The following is a 21,251-nucleotide window of genomic DNA, read 5'->3' on the forward strand; positions in this document are numbered from 1 at the left end:
ATGATACAATGGGCAAAAGATATTGGGCAAAATATTCAATTTTCATCTTGGGAAAAGTTATGGAGGGAGGAATTAAAATTTACAGCATGCTGTGCATTGAAGGAGAACTATATGAAAATGATGTAACGCCTACAAAATTAGCAAAGATGTATAGAACTTGTTGTTGTTTAGTCGTTTAGTCGTGTCCGACACTTCAAATGTATATTGGAAGTGTACAGAGAAGGAAGGCACGTTCTACCACATGTGGTGGATGGGCAAGATAACAAAAACATTCTGGGAAATGATATATAATGAGCAGAAGAAATGTTTAAAATAACGGGGGGTTTTTTTGGGGGGGAAGCTTTTTTACTAGGAATTTCAGATGTAGAGATGCCAAAGTAGCAGATTATGTATGCGAGGACAACAGCGTGGATACTACTGGCGCAAAGATGGAAAAAAGACAAAGTCCTGACCAGGCACAAATGGTTGATGTAGATGATGGACAACACCAAAATGGCGAAAATGACCAGGGAAATCAGAAACCAGGACATAGTAACTTTAATAAGGAATGGGAAAAAATATACAATTTACTTAAGAGAACACTGTAAAGAACTAAAAATTTGACAGGATTTGAGTAACGCTTGCAATGTACTAAAAGCTAAGGTAAAAATGGATTATTTTAAGAAAAATAGAGAAAATATATGATGAAGTAGAAAGTGTTTGAAAATGGAAACCATGGTGGGGTGGAGGGAATCCTAAATGTTGATGATTGTCACTAATGTTTGCATTCAAATGAATCGTGAAAAATTGAATAAAATATTTTTTCTTTTTCTTTTTTTAAAAAAGAGAGAATAGCCATGTTTTTGTAGCTCCCTAATAGAGAAAGCTCCATGGCCATTTCTGGCTCCAATCGAGACCTTCCCCGTAGTTGTGTAAGTGGCTGATTCATACCTGGCACACTCGGCCATTGGCACATTCATTCCTGAGGTCTCTTCATTCTTTTCACCCTCTGGAAACCATTTCGAAGACAGCAGGATCAGTTTCACTGCTTAAAGTCTCCATTGCATCCACAGCCCATTCCACACTTTCCAGCCTTCCTGGAATGGATCTAGTATCCAGGCTTTTCCTGAAAGAGCATCTCCACCCCACCCCCAATTCAGCCCAAACACTGAGATCTAGCTCTGAGGGCCTTATGGAGGTTTTCTCACTGTGAGAAGTGAGGTTAGTGGGAACCAGGCAGAAGGCCTTCTTGGGAGTTGTACCTACACTGTGGAATGGCCTCCTATTAGATGTCAAGGAGATAAGTAACTATAGAACTTTTGGAAGACATCTGAAGGCAGTCCTGTATAGGGAGATTTTAAATGTTTGATGTTTTATTATGTTTCTGTATATGCTTGAAGGCACCCAGAGTGGCTGAGGTAACCCAATCAGATGGGGTGGGGAGTAGAAATAATAAAATTATTATTATTACTATTAAGAGGAATCCTTAGATGGAGGCCATTTTGAGGGGCTATTTTGTAGGTGGCTTCAGGGCTTTTGCCCTTGCCTATTTGGCTCTAAATTGCTTTCTTGAGTGCCTTCATCATTGACATTGTAAATTATCTATAATGAAAAATAAATCTTAGAAGTGTCAGTCAACAACTTATGAGATCATAGACAGGTCCTTTACTGAGTTTTGAATTTCAGTATGTTCCTCTTTATCTTTGTGGTGTACAAACAGCACCCATTCCTGAACCTCACTGAACCATTTGTTCCCAAGTGTTGCCTGCGACATGAGACCATGGCCTATAAATAACTCCAGGTAAGCCTCTACCTGCATCAATTCCCTTGTTGATCCATCTCTGCTCTGAGTCTCCTAATCTTTCCAGAATGATGAAGGCACTCCTGAGCGCAAGCCTCCTCTTGGTCCTGCTTTCTCCAGGTAAGATGGGGAACATTTAATTACCTTTAGAGGACACTGAAAAGAACTTGCAGCTTGGGAGATAAGGGGAATTAAAAGTGCAGATCAACACCCCACAGAGCAAGGAGTGCAGGGTTACCAAGAGAAAGTAGCAGAGAGTTAGGTCATGAATATTTCTTGTGATGTCATTATGATGGGCCCGACGATCCTTTTTCCCCTGGCACCGTTGGGCCCGTCCTCTCACTTAAGTATAGTGCACACAACTCACAGAACACCAATCCCACGGATTTCCACAGTCTACCTCAGATTATCTTGTAGGGGATTTGCATGAAGTAAAACTTAATAATTAGGAGTCTCGGGCAGGATTTGTTCAAATTAACAATAACAATTTTATTTAACAAGGAAGTTTATGACACGAGTAGATAAAACTTAGGATACTTCAGTTTACAATGTTATTTCACTTCAAGGTTTTCTCAGTTGTTCACACTTAATACTTTGGTTCTTAACAAGGTGGTACTTTCTGTCAGTTACACACCCCTAGACAACCCTACTCCTGAGGCTCTCCAAGGTTTCACTGGTTTGGGAGTCTTCTCTTACTAGAAGAATCTCTCCCCTCCTGACTGGAATGAGACCTAAGTAGACTGTCTCTTTACAGCTTCTACTTCTCCTTTCTCAACCTCAGCCCCCCAGTTAATTCCTGGCCTAAATACTCTTACAGGACACCACACACTGTTCTTCACACTAAGCTCAGAGACTCCTTTCTCTAGCGTGTGATATTTTCCTCAGAGTGGATGTTTCTGCCCAGAACCAACTCTCACTCCCTATCTTCCTACCTATCCTCCCAACCTCAATCCCAACCTACTCCAAAACCTCCTCCCAACACTCCCTCCAAAACTCACTCCTCCTTTCTCTCCAAATCCTCTCCTTTTCAACTTCCCCTCCTGGAACCTTGGCCAATCAGAGGGTGTCGCACATTAACCCTTTTCTGGCATGGGGAAAAGAAACAGAAAATACTTGGGGACCCAACCTGCCCTAGCAAAAACAAACTTTTCCTTCACAGTCATCCAGATACATGATGTCATAGAGATAAATAATGAATACCTCACAGGAATCTTCTGAGGATTGAATGGGGAGGGGGAAACTATGTACACAGCCTTGAGCTTCTTGGAGGAAGTGGATGCAGATAAATAAATAAATCGGAAAAATAGAAACTGAAAGTAAGTTAAATTGATAGATTGGTTCATCCCTAGTCCAGGATCCTATCCTCACACTGGCCAACCCAATGATTATGGAAGCTCACAGTCAGGACCTCAGTGCAACAACACTCTGGCTTACTGTGAGTTCCAGCAACTGATATCTGAAATATGCAACTTTTTATACTGAAGGTAGTACATAGGCTTCATGTTTAGTAGCCACTGAGAGTCTTATTTTCCATCAATTTGTCTAATTCCCTTCTAAAGCCATTCAAATTGGTGGCATTAACTACCTCTTGTAGAAAATTACATAGTTTAATTGTGCTAAGTTTGTAACCAAACAGTGGGAAGAAAATATATTTAAGTGAGAGTCTGGATGGGGGGGGGGGAAGGTTGGCCATGGGAAAGGGGGAGTTCACCTCCCCACTTCTTGGAAATAATTTAACCGGCATTCTTGGCAATGGCTTCAAGAGTTTTAATTAATGAGTGTTTTATTCATTCTATTCTATTCTATTCTATTAAAATGCTTTTAAAATTGAACTCCTTTTAATTTAGAAGTATTAATTGACTCTCACCTCCTCCTTTGTGTGTCACTTAGCAAACTGCAAAACCAATTAATAATAATGTTAATGATAATAATAATAATTAATAATTCATGAAGTAAACTTTTGCTTCTGTCTTCAGCATTACCTCTGCACTGCAGATATACTTATAATAATACTGGAATGACATACAATAGCTATCTTCAAACAACTTGTTACTCCAATGAAGATTCATGTGAGGCCAGTGTTCTGCGTACAAATATAAGTAAGATTTTCCTGCCTTTTTGTCTTTTGCTGTTGGATTAGATCTAGGTTAAGATAGTTGAACTTTAAGGGTTCTAATAGCATATAGAAGTCTACACTGGGGCAACTCACCTAGGAAAAAAGTGAAGTGAGGAAGCTGTGGCACTTCAGCTATAGATGAATTAGAACTCCCATCAGCCTCAGCTAGCCACCCACCAGTCAGGGATGATGGGAGATGCAGTCCAACAACATCTGGAGGATCACAGCTTCCCATCCTGAAGTAAGGAATGGCTTACTTTTGAAAATGGGGAATCTAACATCACCTGATCACAACCAGTGGCTGAATCTGGGTGCTTATCTCCAAGCTTGGGGAACTTGATTTGTATCAACCAGAAATCCCTACTGACCCAAACCAATGAACTCCAATTTAGTTTTGGTTATCAAACTAGACAATAAGCCTAGAATATAACCTGAATATAACCTTTGCCATAAATGACATTGAAATTGAGACTCCTTTAACAGATCTATTAAAAAAAAAAAACTAATCAAAAGCTGAGCAATTGGGATGGGAAACGAAGGTGCTTCACACTTTCATGGCTCCCCCTCCCCCCTCAAGTAATTTTGAAATAACTCTCAGTGATGAAGTGATCAGGAAGGAACCAACATTAAGGGAGTATTCTTGTAGTTCACCTATTAAAAAGGGTTTCCGTTACCCAGCTTGTTTCAGTGTGGGCCCCTCCACCCTGGTGAACTTCTTTCATACTTCAACCATTGGTTAAGGTTGATTTGATCCCCTTGCTTGATCCTGATTCACCCACCCCTTCTACCCTGGAGGACATGGGTGCCATTTCTGGTTTGTCTGAGGCGCCAAAATGCCTTGGGGCAATCCTGGGTGGGATGGTGGTGTTCACTTGACCACCTGTTACAACATCACTGCTACATTTTTGGAGGGGGAGGGGCAAGTGGGCAGTAAGTTTGGTGCAATGCAAGTGTCTTGCCAAGTGTCTTGTGTTCAACAACAGGAGTTCAGTGAAGCATGCCCCGAACCTGCAAACTGTTATGATCGACTAGCAGCTAGAGTGCAGTGTATGTCAGATGTATTGTCAGATTATAAGGCATGAGTCCTCGTGCTTGAAATTTGGTGTGAAATGAAGTTCTGCATACATTCCAAATTTAAAGCATTATACAAATTAATTGCAAACATAAAAACAGAGGTTGGTCCTATGGATTAAAGAGGCAAGAGACTACTGATTGTGGCAGAGAGCTGAACTCATAAATGCCTGCAGAAAACTATTCTGTTCCACCAGGGCTATGCAGATCATTACAAATAGATCCTTCCTCACTGGTTAATTGATATCTATTTATTTATTTTAATGTGGTTTTTCTTATATCTTTTATGTATTATTACTGAAAAACATTTTGATATTTTTTCCTCCTATGTTATAGAAGTCCATACACATTTTAAAAAACAAACAAACAAACAAACAAACAAACAGCACCTCACTTTTGATTGCCAAATTTAATACTACTTTCCATATTGTTAATTTGAAAAGGTCCTGATTCAGGCATCAAAGAAAATTGGAACCATTACAATGAATGTGCCTTAGGAACAATGGTCCTGAATATTTTCCCCAGATCTAGATATTTCTTTCAATTTCTTTTTCATAGGGGGACACCAAGTGCAACTTTTGAATCTATGCAGATCATCCGATTATTGTTTCCCAGGCAGTTACAGCTTCACTACAGGGGATGGTAAATTCTTTGAGATGAAGCAGTTCTGCTGCAACACTCAACTGTGTAACAATGCAACTCTCAGCCGTAAGTTTCTGTATAATTTTAAAATCCTCAATATGTTAGTGCTTTGCATTGGATTTGGCCAAGGACTGGATCCTTAGTCAACCAGCAGTACTCAGAGGACTTGGGCCTCATTAAAAAGGGGTGAGACAGCCCCAGATGGCTATATGGGTTGAGCAGGTCAGCACTATTAGGGCCTCTCAAGGCGTGGAGAGGCAGGCAGGACGAAGAAGCAGGCATGAGGAGAAACTGTGAAGAAGAGGGACCTACTGGGCAGCTACATCTCTGCTTGAGAAGGGATGGGTTCCCTTTCCAACCAGGCTTCTCCTGAATCTGTCCCAATGTCAATCCTAAACCCAGACTGGGTCTAGATAATCTTTTCATCCTATAATACTTGCAGGTGCCCCACCAAAAGTGTAAAGCCCTTGGGTGAATTACAATAATATAACATACAGGTACAAAAACAGATACAGTGGTACCTCGGGTTAAGTACTTAATTCATTCCAGAGTTCTGTTCTTAACCTGAAACTGTTCTTAACCTGAAGCACTACTTTAGCTAATGGGGCCTCCAGCTACCGCTGCGCCGCCGGAGCACGATATCTGTTCTCATCCTGAAGCAAAGTTCTTAACCCGAGGTAATATTTCTGGGTTAGCGGAGTCTGTAACCTGAAGTGTATGTAACCTGAGGTACCACTGTAAAACCATTAACATGCTCACTATACTTTTGATTTTGGCAGTTCCTGATCGCAACGTGCTGGCTGAAAATGGCCTGAAGTGCCCAGCCTGCTTCTCCAAAGGAACCACACAGTGTAAAAGTGAGAAGACCATCAACTGCCTTGAGAATGAGTCCCAGTGTGTTGTTTTTAAAGGATCTCTTTTTAGAGGTAACATTGCTACTTAGACAGGGGGAAAGGGCTTAGTCATCGGATGGGTCACACAGACTCACTCCTGTTGTCCTATTCTCTCCCTCCCTTCCCTTTCCCTTGCATATTACTAGAAATGTGAGAGGGTCCACATCTCTCACTGGCCCCATTCTGCACCCTTCCTTAGTGTTTTGCCTGCCTGGACTGTGTCCTTTAATGACACTTGCTTGTCCAGAAGGAGTATTCCCTTGGCTGGGGAGGGCGGGGTATAAATTATTATTATTATTATTATTATTATTATTATTATTATTATTAAAAACACCCTTCTGAACAAAAGAAAAAAGTGCATTCATTGCTTCACCACAGTTGCATCTGGATCTGTCCACCACTGGGTTGCAGACAAAATGTGTCCCCCTTGCTCAAAAAGGATATTTATTATGTAAAAGGCATGTAATAAGTTTTCTTAAATTCTGTGACAATGAGCAGTATCCGGCTAACTCAGACCATTAGTGCAATGATTTACAGTTGTGCAACAGAATTTCCGCTCTTGGAAACTTGTAAAATAAAAGGAGGATTCTACGGATGCTTAGATCACAGTGGGGCAATGAGGAAGCCTCAGTGGGCACCCAACCATCCTGAGAGACAATGAAGTGCATCTCCAGCTTTTTGTTTGTGTGTCGCTGCATCACACTGTTGTCTCATGCCAGGTTAAAACACTCAAGGTTCCCACACCAGGGAGGGAGTGTCGTTTTCAAATCTTGCTATGTGGCCACAGCATGTGACTTTTAACATGCCCAGGAGATGGCAGGGATAGAGTTCCTCCCATTTTATTGCAACTCAGCTGCGCACAAGAATTTGATCTGCTTAATCTAGTTAATTAGCCTGTTTTCAGATTCTCTGCTTTCATTATATTTTATAAATGTAATGTCAGAGGCTGGACTGAGGAGGAATGGTGGGAGCTCTCCCCTTCTTTTCTGATTTCCTGAAGCCTGACAGATAAACTGTTTATTAATAATCTTGAGACTCCTTTGGGTATGATGGCAATTCTGAATTACATATGAGTTTCTTTTTATCCGAACGTCATGTTGAAAATTTTGTTTATTGATGTTCTAATGAAATTATATTTTTCAGATTTCTTAAATATACACATTTTAAAACTAACTAAAATTCTCATTTAGACTCACAAGCACAATATCCTAGTACCTAGGTAAAGGACTAATGTCAACATTTCTTTCCTTTTCTTCTAGCCCCCATTCATCTCCATGATTTCACGTTCCAAGGCTGTGGAACAACAGATTTTTGTGCCTTCCACAGAAGAAAACTTGGATCTGGGGGAGTTGTCCTTTTTATTACCCAAAAAAGATGTTATAATGCTTCAGGAATCTCACACCAGCCTGAAAATGAAGGGTAAATAGGACAGTGTAGACATCCTCCTTGTATATTGAAAAATCCATGATAATGAGGGGGAACTGGAGGCCTAGTGGTGAAATCCTGGACTCAGGATCTGTGGATCTTTCTTTTTTGCTTTTGGTGGGGGTAAAGGGAAGCAAGGGGCAGAGAAAAAATGGGTCAAAAATGTGCGGGTTGTAGATTCTAACTACAAAGAACCCTCTAGTGTATCATTAACGAATAATTTTTATTATGATCATTACAAAACAAAATAAATGGTTATGGAAAATAAAATTTTGATCTTAATTCTGTTTCAGATACAAATGCAATTATTATTTGTTGGTTTAGCTGAAGCAATTACAAAATATAAACTACATAAAACAGGATAAACACAGAATTATTTTTTCTCCTTACAATCGTCACTGTAAAAGCAGAACAGACCACTTTTTCATAGGTGTATGGGCACTTGTCCCTTAATAAAAAGTTAATCATATACCGAATCCATCTCTCAGTTGGGAGATTTAAATATTTGAACAAAACTTCTCTTAAGTCCTCATTGTTGTTGTTGTTGTTTAGTCGTTTAGTCGCGTCTGACTCTTCGTGACCCCATGGACCAGAGCATGCCAGGCACTCCTGTCTTCCACTGCCTCCCGCAGTTTTAGTAGCTTCAAGAACACTGTCAAACCATCTCATCCTCTGTCATCCCCTTCTCCATGTGCCCTCAATCTTTCCCAACACCAGAGTCTTTTCCAGGGAGTCTTCTCTTCTCATGATGTGGCCAAAGTATTGTAGCCTCAGCTTCAGGATCTGTCCTTCCAGTGAGCACTCAGGGCTGATTTCCTTCAGAATGGATAGGTTTGAACTTCTTGCAGTCCATGGGACTCTCAAAAGTCTCCTCCAGCACCATAATTCAGAAGCATCAATTCTTCGTTGATCAGCCTTCTTTACGGTCCAGCTCTCACTTCCATACATCACTACTGGGAAAACCATAGCTTTAACTATACTAAGTCCTCATAGATGGGACAAACCAGCAAGTAGTGGGTAGATATTTAGGAACCTCTATCTCCATGTAGGCAAACCTTTTATACCTAGGGCATCTGGTGATAGCATCCTTCAACAACGATGGACTTCAGACACTGGAGTCACAGAGCTGTAAATGCTTTCCCCCATTTGGTATTTGTGATGCTGGTTACATAGTGACGGGGTTGAAGGTGTAGTTTGGCATATCAAGATGCAGGATGGTCCCATCCATGAAGCAAGGTGTGGTGACCATCTTAGGTGGCTGGATTGATAGGGGTCATCAGGAACATGGCCCCCCAGAGTACAGCAGGACAGTCAGCCTCAGAAATTGAGCTGAGCTAGCAAAGGGCTAACTCAGTAGATGCGAGCTGTCTGAGTTTAGAGAGGACAGCCCACCCCCCTTTTCCTAGGGAATAATCTGTTTGTTCTCATGAGGAAGAGAGGAAGAGTTGGAAGCCAGGCAACCATCAGATAAGCCAGAGTCTGAGGCTGTGTCTTCTGGGGAAGCAAGGTAAAAAAGGTAAATGCCCCCTGGACAGTTAAGTCCATTCAAAGGCAACTATGGGGTTGTGGCGCTCATCTCGCTTTCAGGCCAAGGGAGCCAGCGTTTCTCCATAGACAGCTTTCCTTGCCATGTGGCCAGCATGACTTAACCACTTCTGGTGCAACGGGACACCGTGATGGAAACCAGAGTGCATGGAAACGCCGTTTACCTTCCCACCACAGTGGTACCTATTTATCTACTTGCACGGGTGTGCTTTTTAACTGCTAGGTTGACAGGAGCTGGGACAGAGCAATAGGAGCTCACCCCGTGATCAGGAAGCCAAGAGGCTCAGTGGTTTAGACCACAGCACCACCCACATCCCCCTGGGGAAGAGACAGGCCAGCAATTCAGTCCCTGAATGGGGAGACTGGAGAAGCTTTAAGAGCAACAGAAGGGAAGGAGAAGAAAGGCGGGATTTTGGCATTCATGGATACAATGTTTGCAGGATTTTGGCGTTCATGGATACAATGTTCCAAGACCCCCATAGGCTGGCTGTCACTTCCAGGCAATTGCTTAATTTGAGGCAGGGGAGTAAAATAGTGATGCAATTTTGGTTGGAGTTCAATATGTGGTGACAACACACCAATGGAAGCTAAGGCGGTGAAAAAACTTAATATGGACTCTAAATGGCCAAAATATTGTGAAATTCTAGAACAAGATGGTGAAAAGGTTAAACTTCAGAGTTATGAGAAATTAAAGTCCAAAGTTCGAGGTTGGTTGCATTACCATCAGATAAATGAGACATTTAAGCAGGACAGGAAAATAGGATTTCAGAAGGAGAGGTCAAAATTAGAAACAGAATTGTTAGAACCCAATACAAAAAATTTGTCAAGAATGTATAACTTGCTGTTGAAATGGAATACACAGGATGAAATGGTGAAATCAGCTATGATTAAATGGGCACAAGACATCGGTCATGACATTATGTTCGCTGACTGGGAACAGTTATGGACCACCGGTGTTAAATTTACGGCGTGTAATGCCTTAAAAGAAAACATAATGAAAATGATCTATAGGTGGTACATGACCCCAGTCAAGCTTGCAAAAATTTATCATTTGCCCAATAACAAATGTTGGAAATGCAATGAGACTGAAGGTACTTTTTATCACCTTTGGTGGACCTGCCCGAGGGTTAAAGCCTTTTGGGAAATTATCTATAATGAAATTAAGAAAGTCCTTAAGTGGACCTTTTTTAAGAAACCTGAGGCTTTTCTCCTGGGCATGGTTGGCCAATTGGTGCCAAAGAAGGATAGGATCTTTTTTATGTACGCTACCACAGCAGCAAGAATTCTTCTGGCAAAGTATTGGAAGATGCAAGAACTACCTACTCTGGAAGAATGGCAGACAAAGGTCATGGACTTTATGGGACTGGCAGAGATGACCGGCAGAATCCGCGACCAGGGGAAAGAGACAGTGGAAGAGGACTGGAAGAAATTCAAAATATATCTTAAAAATTGTTGTAAAATTGAGGAATGTTAAGATGTCAAGGGGTAAGAAGTAGAGAATTACAGCTGTAACTAACAAGCTTATGGAAACGTAATGAAAGGGAACTAATAGACAAACTGACTAAAGGGTTGCTAAAGAATTTCAAAATAAGGATGCAGCGAAAGGGAGGTATGGGGAAGTCGGAGGAAAGAAGGTGTATGAAAATAAGAGTATGAAATTATACATGTTTAAATGTTTTGTATGTTTTTGTCTTGTGTTTTGTTTGTTTTTATTATGTGTTTGAAAAATGAATAAAAATTATTTTTTTTAAAAAAAATGTGGTGACAACAGCTGGAATTTGGGGATAAGCCCCACGTGACGTTGTATCGAGTCGGGCTTAATGGGGACTTACTGGATGAACTGGCCAGGATGCACCCCCTCCTCATTAGAGAGCATGGCACAGGTTTCTCTCTGCAACTATGGAATGAAGGATCAAAAGCAGGGGGCCAGGCAGGCAGCCCTTAAAGATTTCTGGCATTCCTGACATTTCAGCGTGAAGGTTTGGCAGTATGCCCAGAGAGGAACTGGGGGAGGCAGGCTTCAGACTTCAGGCTTCAGACTCAGGCCGGCTGAGTGAGAGAGAAGGAGAAGAGGCTGGCTGTGCTTTGTCTGTGGCATGCCATGCTCTGGATGTGTTTTTCTTGTAAACAAACTTACATAAAACTGACAGAGAGTCCTTGATGCTTATCCTTGGCCATTAGGAGGTGCTGCTAGTCTCCTCCAGTCCTTGTTTCCTGTGGATATCTATCATCTATCTATCATCTGTCTATCTATCTATCTATCTATCTATCTATCTATCTATCTATCTATCTATCTCTATCTATCTATCTATCTATCTATCTATCTATCTATCATCTATCAATCTATCTATCTATCATCTATCTATCTATCTATCTATCTATCATCTATCATCTATCTATATAAAATCTTTACTGAGGTCCAAAGACCTATAGAACAATTTCAGAAGAAAATACAGTTAAGACAGCCAACCACAAAAGAGAGAGAGAAACTGAGCCGCTCATTTTGTTTTGTCTTGAGCTTGATGATCATTGTTTCTTTTGACTTCCCAAAGAAACTTTCCCATGGCCAGTGTAATATCATCAAACCTGTCATCCAAAAGATATTTAATATGGGAGGCTTCAGATTTTCCCGGCAGATTTGCTAGTAGGGGTTTGATCATTTGGTCCCTTGCTTGCTCGTACTGCCCATAATGCAGTAAGATATGCTTCATGCAGTCGATGTTCTGAGAACATAAAGCCTATTCTGATAAGTGATGCCTCTCAGTCTACCATTTAGCACTTCTGAAGGAAATACATTTAGTCTGGCTTTGGTAAATAAATGCTGATAGGTCGGTACAGACAGGTTCCTAAGATATGAGGATCGCTGAAAGTCGTACCCATATTGGATTCCTGCTGCTATCGGGCCGCAGGTTAAATAGGATCGAGATGGCAGAAATGTTGAAAAGGAGAGGATTTGGAGAGACAGGTTTTTAGGTTGGGACAGAAGTTGGGATAATAGGTTGGGAGGTAGCAAGGTAGGGAGTGAGAGGAGAGAGAGTTGGTTCTGGGTAGAAGCATCCACACTGGGGAATATATCAAAAGCTAGAGAGAGGTGTCACTGAGCTTAGCATGAAGGATAGTGTGTTGTGTCCTGTAAGAGTAATAGGTCAGGAATTAACTGGGAGGCTGAACAAGGAGAAGTAGAAGCTGGAAAGATACAGTCTACTTAGGTCTCATTCCAGTCAGGAGGGGAGAGATTCCTCTACAAAAAGAAAAGACTGTGGGGTAGTCTGTAAGAATTCAGGTAATTGGTGTTCTGTGAGGTGGGTACACTATATTTAAGTGAGGGTGGGCCCAACTCCGCCAGGAGAAATACTACCATTGTGCCTTTGCACCTGGCAAGATACTTTGGTCATGCATACAACAGGCATCAGTAGTATAATAATACTACTTCCTGTCAATTGTTTATTCCCCACCCCTCTTGTGTTTAATTGGTGATGTCATATGACACTCCACCCCAAGAGTCCCATCCCACCTCCAAGAGCCACCATGAAAATGATTTTTTTGGGGGTTCACACAACCCACCTGTAATGATGGCACACCACTGCTTCATTCAAGTGGGCAGGGACCACCCCCTTTTGCAAGGAGGCATTATCACCTCCCTGACCCAGTCAGCTGTCCCCGCTCCGCTAGTATTCCTCAGACAAGAGGGGCAAGGGGCAATGTCCTTGAATGTTACCAACTGAAACTCATCCAACACAACAGGGCTAGACTGTGCTCTGCACACCCCTTGAGATTCATCTGCAGTAACAGAGGGGTCAAGTTTCCAGTGGATGCAAGCAGTTACTTCCTCAATATTTTTTGCAAACAAGTCACAGCATTTAAAAGTCACAAGCACACTCCCTGGCTCCCGATGACATGCCCTCCCCATTTTCACCTTGGAGAATTCCTCACCCAGCCTCTCACTCTGGGAGATGGCCACTTCTCCACCTCTCAACCTGGTTACTGGCACCAGGTTGAGATTTCCCTCACCAGCACTGGCAGCACATTAAGCCTTATTCTATTCTATTCTATTCTATTCTATTCTATTCTATTCTATTCTATTCTATTCTATTCTATAAGCTCAGGCCAATGCTTTCATATCAAAAGACAAACCGATACAAAGGAAATGAGTAGAAAGAGGTATATTTAAATAGAAAGAATAGCAAAAATGATGGTAAAGGTGATGATGTTAGGGTCTATAAAAGAGAGAACAGCATAAAAGTAGGAAAGAGAGGAGAAAAGAAAGGGGGAAATAAGAGAAAAAGGAAAGGAAAGGAAAGGAAAGGAAAGGAAAGGAAAGGAAAGGAAGAAGGAATGAGAGGGGAAAGAAATATATGGAAGAGAGGAATGTGTGTTTGTTTAAAATGCCGATGAAAGCTGTTCAGAAGGCAGATCACTGAAGATAGGTCACAAGAGGAGATGTTATCTACAACCTTTTCATTCCTGTAGCTTATGAAAAGGACCCGTCATTCTAAGAGCTTGTTCTCTTGTTGGCTTCTGATTTCTGTTCAACAAAAGGCCAACCTCCCAGAACATTAGAATGTCACCCCTCTTGCTAGCCATTCTTCCCTTCAGGTCCAGAAGACACCTGTGGGTACAAAGGACATCTGGGTGACCAAGAAAGCAGGAGCTGTTGCCCAATGTCTCCAGCAAAATATATCACCCAGGATGCACAAAGAGATCTGAGGTTCTGGTTTGAATCAACGCTGTATCCAAATAAGCACAGAAAGTACAGAATACATATTTATTTTAAAAAATAACAACAGTATAGTAAGAACAAAACAAATTCCTTCCAGTAGCACCTTAAAGACCAACTAAGTCAGTTCTTGGTATGAGCTTTCGTGTGCATGCACACTTCTTCAGATACACTGAAACAGAAGTTTCCAGACCCTTCTATATAGTGAGAAGGTGGGGAGGGGTATTACTCAGAAGGGTGGTGGGAATGGGTGATTGGCAGATAGCTGTGATGAGCCAATCACCCATTCCCACCACCCTTCTGAGTAATACCCCTCCCCACCTTCTCACTATATAGAAGGGTCTGGAAACTTCTGTTTCAGTGTATCTGAAGAAGTGTGCATGCACACGAAAGCTCATACCAAGAACTGACTTAGTTGGTCTTTAAGGTGCTACTGGAAGGAATTTGTTTTGTTTTGACTATGGCAGACCAACACGGCTACCTATCTGTAACCAGTATAGTAAGAACCCTGTTACCATATAGGAATAAAAGATCGTAGAAGAAGGTCACTTAAGAATTTGGGAACATTTGGGAAAATACAAACACAGAAAATAGCAAATCTGACTTAGTCTAAGCTAGTGTATTTTAACACCACTTTCTGACCCTCAAAGGGATGTGGCAACCATCAGTGAGTACACATCTCTTTGCGGGGCACATCTTCCACTGTGATGTGCAACAACTACTATTACCAAATTTTTCACTCTGTAAGACGCACTTTTTCCCTCCTAAAAAGTAAGTCTTATGGAGCGAATGCAGGCTTCGCAGGGCTATCCCAGAAGCCAGAACAGCTAGAGGGAGCGCTTCACAGCGCTCCCTCTTGCTGTTCTAGTTTCTGGCTTAGCTGTGTGAAGCCTCCGCAGGGCATGGGAAGCCTTCATCCTGCTGCCCTGCGGAGGCTTTGCGGGGCTAGCTCTGGCTTTTGCGGGAGGTGGGGGAAGGGACAGAGCACGCAGCTCTGTCCCTTCCCCCACCTCCCAGAAAAGCCCCAAGAGCCGCGCTCCCTTTAAAGAGCCGTGTGGGGCGTGTGTGTGACTATTGGGGGCTTTTCCCCAAGGAGGGAGAAGGGCAGCCCTCATACACACTCCTCACGGCTTGTGAAAGGAGCACTGAGCAGAGCCTGGGATGCATACAAGCTCTGCTCAATGCTCCCTTTAAAGAATTTTTCTTTTCTTGCATTCCCCATCTAAAAACTTTCTTGCATTCCCCCTCTAAAAAACGTCTTATGGTCAGGTGCATCTTATGGAGCAAAAAAATAGGGTAATAGCATAGCTGTCAACATTTCCCCCCTTTTAAGGGAAATTTCCTTATTCTGAATAGGATTCCTAGCAAGAAAAGGGAAATGTTGACAGCTGTGATTAATAGGCTTAATGGCTCTCATACTGGAGGGAAGGTAGCCATCACGACTGTATAAAAAGAAAGAAAATACTGATAAGCTACAAAACTGCCAGTGCAAACTAAAATGGCCCCATGGATACAAGCAGGTTCCAGGTTCCCCTGATTTCTGGGAAGAGCATGTCTGTGACATGCTAATTTTTGATTATTTTGTGCCTCATTAGGATTAGGTTGTTTCCAGCTCAGTTTTATCATAAAGCCCGAGAGAAGAACACATTCATTTAAAGTACCTGTCTACTGTTTACTGACAATGTAGGTGTGGCTAGACTGGAAGAGGCATCTGGCTGACTCCCACAGAGTTCCTTAAAAGGATTGCATCCAATATTAAATAAGAGCTTTGTGTTACAATATAGAAATATAGGATTTCTGGGAAAGTATGCACTCTCTATTTCCATAATTTCCTGCTCTTCACTGGAACAGTCCTTCCTTGGTGGAATCCTTGGGCACATTTCCTTGGCCCATAATCCATCCAAGTCAGCTCCTTCTTCTTCCATAGGTCACCTGCTGGTTCGTTCCTCCTTGGCTTTTGATTAGTCCGGCATTATGAGGGCTTTTCTGAGTATGTATTTCTTCTTTGCACATTTGGCTTAGACTACTGCCTAGGCTAAACAATACAGAGGTGTGGGAACAGTGCAATGGTTGGGCAAGCCCCTTCTTTCTGGTCTGAAAGAAGCAGCAAAAGGAGGCATTTGTACGGCTTCTGGCAGAAGGGGTGAGGATTCTGACAGGGTCCTAAGTACAACCCTCTTCTTCCCAAAGCCAACAAGCACTGCTAGGTAGTCCTAACATAAATCATGACACAAAGAGAAGGACACCCCAAGATAGACAGCTTAGTGCAGAATGTCCTCTGTGCCTTCTGTGCTGTGTGTGGCTAAAAAAATACCTTGGGTGGTGGGAAATGAGGGTATTGCTCTGGCCATCACCAGTTAAACATAAGGTGAGCATGCTGGATCAGGGCAATCACCCCTCAAGTCCAGCATCTCAACAGATTACTGTGGGATCCCTGTGGGAATGAGCTGGCTTCAATTCAAGACAATGTGGCTAAGGAGAGTCATCACCAAATAGAACAGGTTAGTCAAAGTATCTTTCCCTGTCCCAACAATCTGGTGCAATTAGAACAAGGCGGGGCAAAGTTCCAGGAAATTATTTAATCAGCTCTCAGTAATGATCTTGGAGTCATTGTATTCTATTCAGTGCCTACCAGTGTGTCCCTGGCACCTTTCAACAGCCCTGAGGTATGTCTAGCTTTGCCAGCTGAGCAGTCACCTGAGCAGTGCCTTGAGGCTTTCATTGCACTTTGATTAGTGGCCTGGAAGATCAGAAAAAGTATATTGTTTATTCTAATTCAGTAAAACCCAACACCAAGTAAGTGCAAAAACAGAGGCATTTGCTCAGAAGACACCTTTATCCATCAAGGACCCAGCAACTTCCTATAGGCCTTGGATGTGATAGCATTAGCTGTCTGTGTACATATTTGTAGCTAATGAGGACTGCAGTCAGGGACTGAAGAATATGGTTGGCAGTCTCAGCCATTGTGGGGGGAAATTTAAAGTAAACTTTTGCTTCTGTCATCAGCATTACCTATGGACTGCTTCTTTGGCTATAACAAAACAGGACTGACATATAATGGCTATGACAGAATAAGTTGTGACTTCAATGAACATACCTGTGTTGCCAGTGCTCTGAGTACAAATATAAGTAAGATTTGCCTGATTTTTTGTCTTTTTCTTTTGCAGTAGATCCAGGTTAAGATAATTGAACTTTAAGGGTTCTACTAGCATATAGGTCTATTTCTGGGGCAACTCACCTATGAAAAAGGTGAGGTAAGAAAGCTGTGGCGCTTCAGCAGTAGATGAATTAGAACTCCCATCAGGCTCAGCTAGCCAGGCACCAGTCAGGAATGATGGAAGATGTAGTGCAGCAACATCTGGATCACAGTTTCCCGATCCTGAAGTAAGCTGAATTTGGGTGCTTATCTCCAAGCTTAGAGAACTTGATTTGCATTAACTAGAAATCCCTTTTGACCCAAACCAATTTACCCCAGTTTAGTTTAGGTTATCAAACTAGACAATAAGCCTGGAATATACAGTGGTACCTCCGGACATAGGCGCCGACTCCATGGGGTCTGAGGGGGCCCGAGCCCCCTCAAAAATTCCTTTGGGGGGCTCCGCCCCCCCAATAATTTAAGAAAATTATTAGTTATATTATGCTTTGTAAAATCACAAAATTATGTTGGTATTTTTTATTTTCCTTGTTTGACGATAGTTACCTTTTAAAATACATTCAGTAATGAGTTAAAACAAGCCACTCCCGATCTAGAGAGGGGGTGGGGTTGCGGGCTCTCGACCCATCAACAATCTCGCGGGGCTGGCGTCAGCCCCGCGAGAAGCGGGGATTCCCCCTAGCTCATTAATATTCACCGCCCACGGCGGCAGCCAATCGGCTGCCGCAAAGGGCAGGCCCTCACAGGTTCACTTAAGGTCGGGGCAGCCCGGGGCTCGCCCCTTTCGTTCCCCCAGCAGCAGCGGTTTGGAGGTCTTGGGGCCCCCCAATATTTTTTATAAGTCTGTATGGGCCCCCGCCCCCCCAATATTTTTTATAAGTCGGCGCCCCTGCCTCCGGATGCAAATGGGATCCGTTCCGGAGTCCCGTTTGCATCCAGAGCAGAACGCAACCTGTGTCTGCGTGTCTGTTCAGGTTGTGATTCGCCGCTTCTGCACATGCGCGTGACTTCATTTTGAGCACCTGAGCGTGTGCGAGTGGTGAAACCCAAAAGTAACACATTCCTTTACTTCTGGGTCGCCGTGGAGCGCAACCTGAAAATGCTCAGCCTGAAGCAACTTCAACCTGACTGTAATCTCAATATCCCCTTTGGCATAAATTACATTAAAATTGAGAGTCCTTTCACAGAAACTATTCAAAAGCTGAGCAACTGGGATGGGAAATGAAGGTGCTTCACACCTTCATGGCTCCTTATCTCCCTTCAAGTAATTTTGAAATAATTCTCAGTTATAAAACGATGAGGAAGGAAACAACAGAAAGGAAGTATTCCTGTTGTTCGCTTCTTAAAATAGGCTTCAGTTACCCAGTTTGATTCAAATTGGGCCCCTCCACCCTGATGAACGTTGGTTCCTACTTCAACCATTGGTTAAGGCTGATTTGATCCCCTTGCTTGTTCCTGATTCACCCACACCTTCTACCCAGGAGGGTGTGGGTGCCATTTTGTGGTTTGCCTCAGATGCCAAAATGCCTTGGGGCAATTCTGGGTGGGATGGTGGTGCTCACTTGACCATCTGTTCCAACATCACTGCTACATTTTTGGAGGCAGAGCGGCAAGGGGGCAGTGAGGCTGGTGCAATGCAATGTCTTGCGAAGTGTCTTGCATTGGGAACAACAGGTCAGGGAAGCCTTTTTCCCAACCTGCAAACTGTTACGATCAACTAGAAGAGAGAGTGCAGTGTATGTCAGATGCATTATCAGATGCATAGAGGAAGGCATGAGTCTTCATGCTACAAATTGACCTCAAATGAAGTTCTGCATACATTCCATTGCCCAATTTAATAATATTTTCCATATAGTTAGCTCTATTTTCCATATTTTTAGTTTGAAAAGGTAACACAGGCAACACAGAAAATTACAAATTACAAAATTAGGAGCAATAGACCTGCATATTTTTCCAAGACCTAAATATTTCTTTCAAATTCTTTTTCACAGTGAAACCGAGAGTGCAACTTTCAAGTAAATGCACGTCATCCAATGATTGTTTCTCAGGCAATTACAGCTTCACTGCAGCAGATGGTAATTTTTTGGGATAAAGATGCAATGCTGCAACACTGAAATGTGTAACAATGCAACTCTCAGCCGTAAGTTTCTGCATCATTTTAGAATCATTAATGTTATGTATTGAAGTTCTCACCCTGGCCACCAGAGGTATTGTGTATATAGTTTTCACTCAGGTCCACGTCAGTTAATTTAGGTGGGAAACCCTGGGGTGTTGTTGTTACAATGTTGACAGCTGGCTGCCTATAAAAGCAGGCCGGCTGAGCTGTTCAGTTCAGTTCAGTTCAGTTCCAGCTTACTTATAAAGAACTACTTGGAGAAATCTCTGTGCCGTCTGCTATGTCAACCCACTACTTAATAATTAACATGTTAGGGCTGTGCACTGGATTTGGCCAAGGCCTGGATCCTTAGTCAATCAGCAGTACTCAGAGGACCTGTGCCTCATTCAAATAGGATGAACTAAGTCAGTTCTTGGTATGAGCTTTCGTGTGCATGCACACTTCTTCAGATACCTGAAGAAGTGTGCATATATCTGAAGAAGTATCTTCAGATATCTGATATCAGATATCTGAATATCAGATATCTGAAGAAGTGTGCATGCACACGAAAGCTCATACCAAGAACTGACTTAGTTGGTCTTTAAGGTGCTACTGGAAGGAATTTGTTTTGTTTTGACTATGGCAGACCAACACGGCTACCTATCTGTAACTCAAATAGGATGAGACATCCTCAGATGACTACAGGTTGGGTTGAACAACATAGGACTATAAGGGGCTCTTAAAGGGTGGAGGGTCAGGCAGGATGAGGAGAAAGTGTGAAAAAGAGGGACCTACTAGGCAGCTTTGTCTCTTCCTGAGAAGGGATGGCTTGCCTTACCAGCTAGGCCTCTCCTTCTTCTTGCCCCTCGAAGCAGCTGCATACAGGATTAGATCCTCCTTCTGATAGGTGGGAAGATTGTATTTTGCTTTTTAAGGGGAAGGGTCAGGGCTGCCTGGGAGTGGGCCTCAGCCAATAGAATGGCTGGGGCAGGTTCTACAGGGGGGGATGTATTGGGCTCAGTAGTGGCGCCCACCCTGTGGAACACCCTCCCTTCAGATGTGAAGGAAATAAGCAGCTATCCTATCTTTAAAAGACATCTGAAGGCAGCCCTGTTCAGGGAAGTTTTTAATATGTAATGCTGTACTGTTTTTAACATTTGATTGGGAGCTGCCCAGAGTGGCTGTGGAAACTCAGCCAGATGGGCGGGGTATAAATAACAAATTATTATTATTATTATTATATAAGATCTGATCCTGCACAGTTCCACTGCCCCTTCAATCCATATTCTTGCTGGATGTTAAGATATGTGCCTTACAACCCAACTATTATATCCCAGTAACCTCCAAAATGACCCTCGAGCTGGTTCTGGTTAGTCTTTTAATGGGAAAAATAAGTATTATCTAACACAGAGATGCGAAAACAGACAAAACCATTAACATGCTCACTATACTTTGATTCCCCCCCCCATTTTTCTTATTCATTTTCCAAATTTATAACAAACTTAAAAAGAAAACATCAAAAAACAAGCAAGCAAACAAACAAACATATATCCTAACTGTAAAAATTCCACTTTGGTTATCATTGTTGGGTGACTTCCTCGAATCCCCCTGGCTGAGTTTCCATATACATCATTGTAGCAGTTTTTCAAAACTAGTTTCACATAAATTTACTTAGTCCATTAACATCTCTCTTTCTTTTCATTTGGGCTTTTAACCTTAGTATTCTATAACATCACATGCTGAAACAGTGGAGTAAAGTTCCCAGTGGAAGCAAGAAATTTCATCCTCAAAATGCTTTGGAAACAAGTCACAG

The 21,251-nt window shown here is 42.4% G+C and overlaps 1 protein-coding gene across 4 annotated transcripts in view; it reads left to right on the plus strand.

Annotated features, from left to right (window-relative positions):
* LOC309346004 (phospholipase A2 inhibitor and Ly6/PLAUR domain-containing protein-like) overlaps nt 1–21,251 on the plus strand; it is a 184,402-nt gene that overhangs the window by 41,175 nt on the left and 121,976 nt on the right. For 2 of the 4 annotated variants that reach the window (XM_081869624.1, XM_081869620.1), the window contains exon 4: nt 6,389–6,535. The exons of 1 other annotated variant lie outside the window; for it this stretch is intronic. In XM_081869624.1, coding sequence (XP_081725750.1) covers nt 6,389–6,535 — 147 coding nt within the window. Of the gene's footprint in view, nt 1–6,388; nt 6,536–7,761; nt 8,198–21,251 lie in introns of those variants that run through there. One more of the 4 variants, XR_014158386.1, reaches the window with a different exon arrangement.

This window comes from Podarcis erhardii (genome assembly GCF_964252035.2).
Source record: "Podarcis erhardii genome assembly, chromosome: 7".
Lineage (NCBI taxonomy): Eukaryota > Metazoa > Chordata > Lepidosauria > Squamata > Lacertidae > Podarcis > Podarcis erhardii.